Here is an 11,951-nt window from a genome sequence, read left to right as displayed (position 1 = left end):
GGTGCTGAACCACTGTGGAAGCCCAGGTAGGCTTCAAGTATTTTCCAAGAGTTAGAGATAAACCTCTGGCTGTTGGCTGGATTCCCTTTTCCAGTTAAAGCGACCCAGCATTTTCTTACGTTTCCCTGGTTCTCACATCCCCGCCGTTCACCGCGTTGCTCTGTACCACGAGCAAAATAATAAATCGGTGTCTTACTTTTTCCTGAAACTTTTCCTCTGGCGGGAGGCTCGGGGAGCTCGGCGCAGCACTTTGATCAGCTATCACACACATTTCTCCGTGCCGACACGTGTTGTGTTTTCGTGTGCACTAGTGCAGGGGAAAAGTCGAACTGTCACACCCAAGGGGACACACTCCCCTCTCTGCTTGCGAGAGTCGCACCTTTTACCCGCAGAAACACCAAATAACATCCAGCCAGAGCCCTGGTTTTGCTGCAGGGAGCGCGCAGCTCCCGGCGCGGCGGCCGGCGGGTTGTGCCCGGCCCGGCCCCGCTCCGCTCCGCTCCGCTCCGCTCCGCTCCGCCGCGTTAGCTGCCGCCCCTCGGAGTGCTCCCACCTGCGCGCACGTGTCCACGCGCGCGCGTGTGCCCGCGAGCGTGCCAGCACCCGCGCGCAGCGCCGCGGGGCCACGCGCGTGTCCGCGCGCCTGCCGCTGGGCGTTTAGGGGTGGATCGGGGCCACGGGGGGCGGGGGGCACGCGCGTGGGTGGACGCGCACGAGTGCGCACGTGGGTGCGCGTGTGCGCGCGTGCCGGCCCGACCCGGCGGCACGTGCCGGGGCCGCGCGCCGACCGCCGGCCCGCGGGGACGAAGCGGCCGCACCCGCTGCCCCGGCCGGGCCGGGAGCGCCGCGGCCCCCCGCCCCCCCTTCCCCCGGGTCTGGCCCCCGGCACCCGCGGGTCCCGCAGCGCGGAAGGGCGGCGGAGCGGCGGCTCCCCGCGCCCCGCCCCCGCCCCGCCCCCCCCGCCATTGGGCCGGCGGCGTCCCCGGCCCGCCCCGCCCCGCCCCCGGCTGCCCGGCAGTTCCGCGCGGGCGGAGCGGGGAGCGGCACCCGCGGCGGCGGCGGCCCGGCGGCATGGGCTGGAGCTGACAGCGCCCGCCCCGCACACGCCGAGCGCTGCCGGCGGGGAAGGGAAAAGTTGCCGCGTCCGCCCGGGGAAACTTTCTGCCGCCGTAGGCGGGGAGGAGGAGGAGGAGGAGGAGGAGGAGGAGGAGGAGGAGGCGGCGGCGGCGGAGCCGAGCCGTCCGGTGCGGTGCGGTCCCTGCGCGGCGGCGGGGCGCGCCGCGCTGCGCTGAGGCGGCGCGGGGGCCATGCCCGCCGCCAGCCTGCTGCCGCTCTTCGGTAGCGCGGCGGGGCCGGGGGCGCTGGGCGGCCCCGCGGGCGGCGGCGCGGGCGGCGGGGGCAGGAAGGCGGCGGGCCCCGGCGCGTTCCGGCTGACGGAGAAGTTCGTGCTGCTGCTGGTGTTCAGCGCATTCATCACCCTCTGCTTCGGGGCCATCTTCTTCCTGCCCGACTCCTCCAAGCTCCTCAGCGGCGTCTTCTTCCACTCGGCCGCCCTGCAGCCGCCGCCGCCGCCACCCGGCGGGCAGCCCCGCGCCCCGCCGCAGCCCGGGGGCGGCCCGGCGGCGGGGGCGGCGGCGGCGGCGGCCGCGGGCGGGGCGGGCAGCCTGGAGCGGATCCGCGCGGACCACGAGCGGGCTCTGCGGGAGGCCAAGGAGACGCTGCAGAAGCTGCCCGAGGAGATCCGCAGGGACATCCGCCAGGACAAGGAGAAACTTCTGCAGGACGCCCGCGGCAGGAAGGAGGCGGGCGCCCCGGGGCTGCCCCAGCGCCTCTTCCGCCAGCCCGTCGGCGCCGTGGGGCAGGAGCCCGCCGACCCCGCCGTCCGGCAGCGAAGGGCCAAAATCAAAGAGGTGGGTGGCGGCGGCCGGTCCCGCTCCCGGGGACGCGCCTCGGCACCCCCGCGCGGGGCAACAGGTCGCCGGCGGCGGGGGGAGGGGAAGCCCTGAACCCTCCTGCCGCCTCCTGCCTGCGGCCGGAGGGTTGGGCTGGAGGGGGCTTTCTGGACGGCCCTCGCTCGGCAGCCGCCGCGCAGGTCGGTGTCGTCGCCCGCAGTTGCACCCTCGCAGCCCGCCCCTGCGCGGCCGCGGAGCCAGCGCTGCCTGCGGACCCGGCGCTGCCGGCGTCAGGCGCCCTCCGTGCCGGCTGCGCGCCCCCGCGCCCCACCTCGCCCTCACCTCGACGGTACCGGCCTCCCTCGGCTGTTGCACCGGGGAGGAAGCGAAACCCGGCGAGCGCCGGCGGGCTGCGGGGAGCCTCGGGGGGAGCCGGGCGAGTACCGGGGGCAGTGGCGCCGGCGACGAAACGCGACGACACGCGGGAGCCCCATGGCGACACGCGGGTCCGCCCGTGGGGCACCCCGGGCTCGGCCGGCGGGCGAGCGTCCCCCGGGGCGGGGGAGCCGGCGGGGGACAGAGGCGGCGTTGCCCCGGGCCGCCCCGCGCTGGCCCCGCGGGGCCGTGTCCGAGCGCCAGGTGCGGCGGGTGTGGGGTCGCGATCTGTCTGGGAGTCGTGCGGTTCGCTGTCCCGTGACGCCGGCAGTCTGAGGAACGGAGGGTGTTCGGCAAAATACAGTCAGTTTGGGCTGTAGCGCCGAAGCATCAGCGCTGTATGTGTTTTGGCAAATTCCCCGAACTGTCTCGTTCGTTCGTGCTGCTTGGCTGGCTCAGGTACCGTTTTTCAAGTCCTTCCTTACAGAAACTCGCCAAACCGTGTGTAGGTAAGACTGTCGTGAGCAGAACGTGACAAGGTCCTCTGACAGAAGAAGAATTTCCTTGATAACGCAGTTAAACTTCCCGTCATTACTGGCCGGTTTCTTGATCGAACGGACGATTTCAGCTGCCTGCAGAGATAAGGCTTTATGAATTAATTAGTAGTCTATGTTTCCTGTTCTCCGGGATGGAAGCAAGCTAGGAGTGAGACTGTAACTGCGGAGTATTTCTGTGTTTGTGAAACATCGTGAGCCTTATTTGGACTGATTTATTGTGTGTTTGTACAGAGCGATCTGAAAAGTGAGCCCTGGCATCACACGGAGCACCGGCTAATAAGCTCTCGCAAATCTCAAGTTGTGTGCTGTACTCTGGAGTCCTTGCATCAGTTTAACTATTCTAGCAAATTGTGCGGCGGTCATAAGCAGTAAATACCAATGCAAAAGTATTTTAAAGGGAGAAGCTCTCAGTGCACAGTATAGACGCATCCTGAAGTGTGCAGAGACGATGTTACCTTCCCTTTTAGTCACACAGCCTCCCTGAGGCATGCGGAACAATTAGAAATACCAGCGAACTCTGTTTCCGGGTATCGTGAATTGCTCGGTAAAAGTACTCAGAAGTAATGAGGCTCCAGACCTGATATACACAACTCTGTAGTATAGAAGACTGCAACAAGTACATAAGCAGGAGGAAGAAAATAAAAAATATGCTTGTGCTGGTCCTGCTCTGTGCCAACTAGTCCAAGTTATCTTTTATTATACACGGATACACGTGTATGTGTGCATATCTGTGTGTATACCCCAGTATCTCTTCGATATTTCACAGAATCACAGAATTCTGTGAAATTTCTTCCTCCCTTTCTATTCCATCACTCTTCTTTCTCCCCTGTTTCTACACAGGAGTCACCAACAACACCCTCCAAAGCAGATTTTTGACTGTATAAGCACAGGAGATGACAGAGAGACTGCGCTTAGTTTCCAGATCTTTATTTTTCCTTCAAAAGTCAGTGTAACTCCTCAATACTGTGTGTTGTTTCTGGGAGTTTCCTTTTCTTCTGATTCAGTATGTGACCTTAACGTGTCGTTTACTTAACTGCTCTTGCATTTTTGCAGTACCTTCTCAACCGGTTTGGTTTTTCTTTTTTAAAGATTTTTTTTTTTTCCATGGACTGTAAAACAGTGTTTCCTATTCTGTGCTAACTTGCATTACATTGTTTCATGTCTTAGCCTTTATGTTGCTTTTCTCTTTTTTTTTTCCTCTACTTTTATGTTGATACTTTACTGTCAATCTGGAATTCTAATCGGCAGTCTTTTTAGAAATAGTTTTAAATTGTAATTTTTTCATGTATGAACTTTTGTACTACACTGTACGTGCACTGAAACTATAATTATCCCTTAAACTTCCTCTCCTTGTGCCTGTTGGTTGGATGCTGGAGGCACAAACATACAGAATCTTTCTGCTTTCATAGTCTTTTGAGCCCACAATTTGCGTCTGCATTGTATGATATATATCGTATACCTTGAATTCAAAATTTGAAACTAGTCCTGTGAATATTTTTGACAGAAGGAAGCAGGCTACTTTAAAGGAAAAGAATGCCAAAAAATAAGGTGGTTCTTCCCATCATTTCTGTCCTGAAAGAGGTCTGTCTTCTCAACGCACTGACATAAAGCTGAGAGGGAAGAGACCTTAAAGATGTTAATTTAGTGTTTTAAATCTTGTTGAAATACGTGATTAGAAGTCTAGCCAGTACAGTATGGTTTGCAATCACAAACCAATAAAATGCCATGACTTTATAGCATTTCTTAACAAAGTTTTGTTAGAGAAATTGCAACCATTTTTTCTATGGCATACTCTTTTGTATTTAAAAAAAAAAAAAAAGGTGAAACTTGAAAAAGGTGGGAATGTAAAGATTCTTGAACCTTTTTTAGTATTGAAACTAACACAGTATGACAACTAGAAAATTAAGTTGACAGAAGCAAGTAAAAGACTTGTGGAAACACGGAGAAGTTTCTGTCACTGTCTTCCACTCCATCAGAACAATACGGTTGCTCTCAAGGTCTGTGTGTTGTAACTGTCCCACCGTGTTACACCCACAGGGCCTGCCTGTGCACAGGTGTGCCCATACAAATAAGGGACAGATAAGGAACATGGGCCCAAGACCAGAGATACTAATGGGTCCTGCAATATTCCTTTGTTCGTCTTCTGATGCTGAGTTACAAACTTAAAAGAAAGAGGGTTGAAGTACTGCCAGCAGGGGGGTTTACCCAGTACTTCCTGTTGTAAAACCACTGTCAGTTGCTTGTGACTGCTGAATTTTTCACTGTCTGACCTAGTGTTGCTTGTTCTGAGCATCTTCCTCATGCTGGATTCTTAAGGAAAGCTTGAGCACAAAGGCTCAGCTGCTTTTGAGCATACCAGCACACTTGTATTTTGTTAGAACTTGAGTTCCTTGGGAAGTTCCACTGATGCTCTAGTGTCTCCAGGACTTGGGGTGGGGGCTGGGTACTTGGTGCATCTTATGGTGGTCTCTGTTTCAGTGTCCTGATAGGAGCCCCAGACTGTGAATGAGGAGGTTGTGGTTTGTATTCCTGCTCTTCCACTCACTGATGTGAGAGGTGACCCCTCTTTTGAGCAAGTACCTCCTGTGATATCTGTTCCATGTCTGTAAAAAAGGGGGAGCGGAAGGCAATGATGACTCTCTTCCACTCAGATGAGCTGAATGTCTTCCAGTCTTTGCTCTTGTCACTGTTGGCTGTGGCTGGACATCTTTATTTCTGATGTCCAGCAAGACTTGCATAGGCAGTTTGGAAAAGGTGGCAGCTTGAGATGAACAAAAGTGATTCTAGAAGACCATAGTAATAGTGGGGACAGTCTACGGAGGCAGGCGGTGCAGTGTTTCAATTAGGAAAATCTGACTTTGAATCTTTTCCAAGTCTCATTCCTCTCTCTTCAAAAAAAAAAAAAAAAAAAAAGGGGGGGGGGATCAAATTATTTAAGTGTTAAGAAAATAGCAAAACCTGAACTCCTTCTATTTCAGAGGAAAAAAATAGGAAACGATGAATGAGCTAGCTCTGGTACTAGAAGCAATATAATCACATTAGTGCAGTGCTCTGCCCAGGCTAATTAATCCTGCTGAACAGCAAGCTATTGGTGTTGGTGGAGCACCATACTAATGCAGCTGTGCCATTCTTGTACAAGGTGGCTAGCTTGGGAACTGTACACATTATTGTTTGGAGCTGTTTGGACATGTTTTCAAGATAAAAGCCTCTTTGGTAAACTGGAATTGATGACCAAAGAGCGTAATCACACAGTGTTCCAAATACTTGCACAGCTCTCAACTGTTGCAGTCATCTAGAAGTCCTAGAGTGGAGAATTTTAGTCTCTGATTCTACAGTCATTCCTTAGCACTAGTCCTTTGAGCTCAGCAGGGCAATGGTCTCAAGTCAGCAAAACAGACTCTACAGCTGAAGATTACGCTGTCTTTCTATAAAAACCTGAGTTGGTAGTGTGAATTCTGGAGCCTCCAGAATTAATTTTGTTGGTTTGTTTCCTATAGTGCCTTTTTATACAGTTTAGTTGGAAGACATTAGGTTCACCGAGAAGTCTCAGTAATGTTGCATGGAAGTTCAGAAGTATCTGGAGGAAAGAAAGCTTGTGAGTGTGGAAATGAAACACTAATCGGAGGTCTAATATGCACTTGACATAGCAGTAATTGGGTGTAATCAGAACTGTTAACAAGGAGGAGTGATGGTAAAATTATAGAAGGTGGCTCGCTGCTGAAGAAGGGTGGTCAGCCCCTTTTGCCTTCCTGCATTGCTCTTCTACTGCCAGGTATCCTGGTGCTGCTGCTCAGGGGAGCCCAGTGTCAGATTGGGGGTAGATTTAATTCCTTTTGGTGATTTTGATGAGACAAGGTGAGCTCACTCATACTTGTTACTGTCAAAAGAGGATGGGAAATCTCTTCTTATCACTTTTGACTGCCTTCTCCCACTGTCTTTTTTGCATTAATTCCACTGTAGCCCTCCATAAGATGCTTCAGCTTAGTAAGGCAGCAGAAAGCTGCCAGTGTAAAAAAGCTGGATAGTTTTCTGCCAAGTTGGTGAGTTGAAGGCCTTAATGTAAGGGTCGACTTTGTGGTAGTTTTGGCTGTGGTGAGGGAACAGTACTGTGTGGATGAAAGAGGAACAAAACCTATTTCAGTAGCCTTGTTTTAGGAGCTGGTGTCTGATCTTCTGGCCTAGCTTCTCCATTAAAATCTCTGCAATGTGACATTTGCAGAGCAAAGGTTCAATCTACTGTAATAACCTTCTGTAGCAGGCTGAAGTGCTGCGCTTCAGGAGACTGTTACCTCCCAACCCATTTTCTCAGAACAGAAAAGGGGAAAAGAAATAGTGCAGGAATTACTGAAGCCCCAGCTCCTGCAGACTGAAATTCAGAGTGCTTTTACTGGGAGGAAGGTTGGGGCGGGCCTTCATAGGATGGGGAGGGAAGGAGTTAAAATGCAGCTGTGGAAGTATTGAGTGGTTTGGATTTCAAGCTGGTACTTTCTTTAAGAACAAGATACAGAGAAAGCAAAGGAGTTGACATGTAACAGTAACCAATGCAGTGATTCCTGGCAACATGCTGATGAGCAATGCATTTCGAAAGAAATTCTCTCAAAGTACTTGCTGACCTTAATGCTGACATCCTGTAGCTGTCATTCAGTTTGTTGAAGGAGTTTAAAAAGAATCTCGGCTTCTTCCTCCCCCCAGGCTTTATTTGCCTACCTGTAAGCTTCAGTATTTTTGTATCTAGTAGTCCTTTTTGGGTTTTTTGCAGTGCCTTCCTTCCTGATAAATATTGTTTATTGTAGTTGGGGGTTTAAAATTTTATTTTAAAAAAGGCTTTATAAAAGACACTAAGGAGGTTAATTCATTGCCTAAATACAGGGAATCAAATATGGTGGGTAGGTAGGTACCTTATACCCCTAAGTTAAGGGCATCCTCATAGGGCTCAGACATTTTCCCTGGGTATGTTGGGAGATTTGTGCTCTTGTGAAGTGGCAGCTGAAGGTGACAGGGGTTATCTTACGGTATCTAAACCATCACGAAACAGCAAGTTAAATTGCTTCCTTAGGGATAATAGCACTACAGGATGCAGAGAATCCTCATCTGAGTCAGGAAGTGTATGATTCAGTGACTCTATTTAGCAACCTTTTGGTTCTGTCACTTGGCAGACCCTATGCAGAGCCAGTTCAACCCACCAACCAGACAGAAAGCTACCACTGATTTTGTTGGGTTTGTGGCCTCGTGGGGGGTAGGGAGACAAAATGGCTTAGTGGAGGTCTGAGCACAGTAGAAGCAGTGGACCCCCACTAAGCGAATGCATTGGAAAGGAGTGCGAAGTAGAGGAGAATGGGACTGAGGCATCCTTTTGTCCACAAAACATGAAATAAGGTATGCCTCTGCCAAATTCATGTTCTTTCTGCTGGGAGCCCTTAAGGTCTTTTTAGGGGAGGACTTTGTTTCATGTGAGTTGCTTCAGCTGACTTTTTTTGAGAACCTGGCAGCCTATTCTCAGTCAAATGACTTGAAGTTTCTGTCATGCAGGCAAGTGCCTGTCTAATTTGAACCCTGGTCATGAGATGGAGGGATGTCTCAGTGTGTGGCTGTGCACATATTTGACCAGAATAAGGTGCGTTCCCGTTGCTAGTTCATGTATTTTCAGCCTTACACCTGTGTTCTGTGAGTTAAGACGAATATTTAATTTTCTTGTGTTCAGTCTTGGTCTGTGTTCTCAACAGGTAAATTTACCAAAACTAACTGAATGTTCTATGTAACTGGATCCTCAGAATTGTGGGGAAAATGAAAAAGCTTTAAATGTTCAGTGGAAAACATCTGGCTTTCACAAAGAAACTAAGCACATGATTAATTTTTTAACTGAAAACCCACGTGCGCATTTTATGTAAAGGCAAAACGTAAATTCCAGACACACAGGACTTTTTTCATGAAAGCTAAATAAAGTGATGTAAAGATGTGAGGCAAAGCTTAAAATAGAATGTCTCCTGCGTTTTGGCAAAAGTCATATTCTCATGATGATTTTGTATTTAATGTTAGTATAGCAGCCTATGGCAGACATTTAATGTAAAGAAATAGAGTAAATCATAATGTTGGTGAGTACAGTTGCTTAAGGCAGTAGTTCTGTGCTGTGGGCAAATTGAAGCAGAAAAATTCCACCTGTTTATTAAAATCTGCTGTTAAGGCTGAAAAAATGTCTTATCTCATTCAGGGGGAAAATAAGAGTGGTAGACAGCCAGGCTTTGATAGCTTCTTTGAATGTTAATGAAAGCACAGGACAATGAAAAGGAAATCATGGACAGACAGGAGACAGCACTTCTTGTGGAAGGTAATTAAGGTTGTTACAGAAGCACTTGTATGACTGTTGGATGGACAGACCTTTTCTTAAAGCTGCCTGGAACATGCTGCTGTAAGAATTGTTGAGTATGTTAAATTTCTGTTTGGTTTTTAGGTGTAAATTTCTGCGGCTTTCATCTTAAATAGAATATCATAACAAGTAGTTACTTTATTTACAAATAATAAATTTGTCTTCCTAACATTTGGCAGAATAAGAGTAATACTGCAGGAAAGTGACTTTGATCCAGTGTTTGCTGCTGTCTAACAGTGCAGCACTTCTCTAGCACAAAACTGACACCTGAGATGGTACAGAGATGATGAAACACTGATTATGTGCTTTTTTGGTAACAAACTCCAGTATTCAGATGTGTGTCTGTAAAGTATGTTTTAGACACTCAGTTTTGAAGGATTTTGTGGTCTAGTTCTAAGTTTTTTTTCTAGATCTGTCACTTTACAAATGAAAATAATTGTGAGCCTATTAATTAAACAATATGGGCAATGTAACAGTTACTCAATATACTTGTTACTTCTTTTGAGTGAAAATCTCCTTTATCCACAAAATTTGCCCTTTTTTTTTATTTTTGTTTTTTGTTTGTTTGTTTGTTTTTTAAAGCATGTGATATAAAGAATACATGCACACTTCTAAGAAGCATCTCTGTCTTTGTTTTCTATGACTTTTTTATAATCGGGTCTGCAAGTCTGTCATGAAGGCATAATCTGTGAGTAATAAAGCGCATGCTTGCCCAAACTGGATTAAAAGAAAGCTTTTACAGAATTGTTGTTAAGCCACTGTTGTATTGCAGTGCTCAGCAGCCTTGCCTGCAGAGTCCAGAAGACTTTTCCATTGTGAGAAAGCAGATTAGTTTTCCAGGGATGAGAGGAGTCTAGTGACTTGCGTAAGATTGCACAGTGACAGGTTTAAGAGCAGAGCTTGATTACCTGGTTACCTGATTACCTGGTTGTTCCCCACTAAACCAGGGGCTGTGAGTGAAGGCTGTTTGCTGCTACCCACCCTGCAGGTCTCTAGCCTGGGCACGTTAGCTCAGTAGTGTTTTGGAGTCTGGTTCATAGCTGCACATGGGCACCTGTGGTTTGCCACCAAACTGCTGCTAATCACACTGTTTATTAGAGGGGGAGGCTAAACCTGAGACTCCCTGGTTCTATGTTCAAGTCACTAGCTGTAAGATTTTTAGCAGTACTTGAAATCAAAAGCTCTGGTCCAGTGATGTTTTGAGGGAAGGCAAACAGGACAGTAAAACTCCCCCGGTTTGCCTTTCTTGCATCTTGAAATCTTCAGTTTGAATTAAGCTGTAACAAGGATCATAGAATGGTTTGGGTTGGAAAGGACCTTAAAGATCATCCAGTTCCAACCCCCCTGCCATGGGCAGGGACACCTTCCACTAGCCCAGGCTGCTCAAAGCCCCGTTCAACCTGGCCTTGAACACTGCCAGGGAGGGGGCAGCCACAGCTTCTGTGGGCAACCTGTGCCAGTGTCTCACCACCCTCACAGGGAAGAATTTCTTCTTAACATCTAATCTACACTCTTTCAATTTAAAGCCTTTACTCCTTGACCTATCACTACACGCCCTTATAAAAAGTCCCTCCCCACCTTTCCTGTAGCCCCCTTTAAATACTGGAAGGCTGCTATAAAGTCTCCCTGGAGCCTTCTCTTCTACAGACTGAACAACCCCAACTCTCTCAGCCTGTCCTCATAAAGGAAGTGCTCCAGCCCCCTGATCATTTTTGTGGCCCTCTGGACCTGCTCAAGCAGGTTGATGCCCTTTTTATGTTGGGGGCCCCGGGGTTGAAGAAATGCTTGCGTGAAATAATATAACAACTTGCTATAACTCTGTGCAGTAAACTGATTGGATTTTATAGCTGGTGTTTATGAAGATACAGGTATTGCTCATTCTGATGCCTCTAATTTTAAAAGCTTTTCAAACAGATTGGATGAGCCCATAACCTGCTGTTACATTCTTATAACTGTTAAAGTTAAACATTCACAGCCCTTGTGGGAACACTGAGATATGTAGTCTCTTATGCAAAGGTAACACAAGTGTAAAATCTACATTTGTCCTCCCACTCCCTCTTGGAAACTATATGTACCTTGGCTTTTAAATTGTCTTAGGAAGAAAGCAATTGAATGGAAATCTGGCTTCTAAGAAACTTGGGCCCTTTTTTTTTTTTAATGTAAATCTCTAAGGTGAGAAAATACATGAAGATCGGAAGGGATGGTAGAGGATATTGAGCAAAGGACCAAACTGATGCTGTGCAATGAATGAGCTGATGACTATGGAACACCTGGCTGTTACAAGACTTCTTGCGTGTATCTGAAAAATTGTTTCAGAAAAATCAACTTTTCTCTCTGATGTTGGGCAGAAACAAAAGTTGCAATTCTAATGTAAAGCATGCAGCTTTGCACTTCTCATGTGAAGATACATACTGCTGGCATTTAGGTTAGAGGCAGTATTGTGAATTGTTTATATGAATAAAATAGAAAGGAAAGGTCTGATGCCTTTTTGTAGAATTTTACATCATCTAACTTGTGTAGGGGTGATCTTATTGCTTGGCAACATGAACCCTCATTTTCAATTATTTATTCAAAGTCAGTATGTGCTTTTAAAACATTGCAATAAAATTGTGTTAGATCAGTGTGGCTTGCTTCTTTAATTAGTATTCAGACCACTGTGAGGCTATTTTTTAAGTATCTGCATATTTTTATTTTGCTTAGTCCATTGCATAATAAACATCTCTGTGCCTTTTGAAATTTCTTTTGTTCAGGGACTGCTTTCTT

At 48.6% G+C, this 11,951-nt stretch overlaps 1 protein-coding gene across 1 annotated transcript in view; it reads left to right on the top strand.

Moving 5' to 3' along the window:
* The first annotated feature begins 1,307 nt into the window (after positions 1–1,307).
* Positions 1,308–11,951, top strand: part of MAN1A1 (mannosidase alpha class 1A member 1) — a 150,666-nt gene continuing 140,022 nt past the window's right edge. Inside the window, exon 1 of the mRNA XM_074896214.1 lies at positions 1,308–1,910. Within this exon, the coding sequence (XP_074752315.1) occupies positions 1,308–1,910 (603 nt within the window). The remainder of the gene's footprint in view (positions 1,911–11,951) is intronic.

This window comes from Athene noctua, chromosome 1, assembly GCF_965140245.1.
Source record: "Athene noctua chromosome 1, bAthNoc1.hap1.1, whole genome shotgun sequence".
NCBI classification, from domain to species: domain Eukaryota; kingdom Metazoa; phylum Chordata; class Aves; order Strigiformes; family Strigidae; genus Athene; species Athene noctua.
This window is presented reverse-complemented; position numbering and strand designations above follow the sequence as displayed.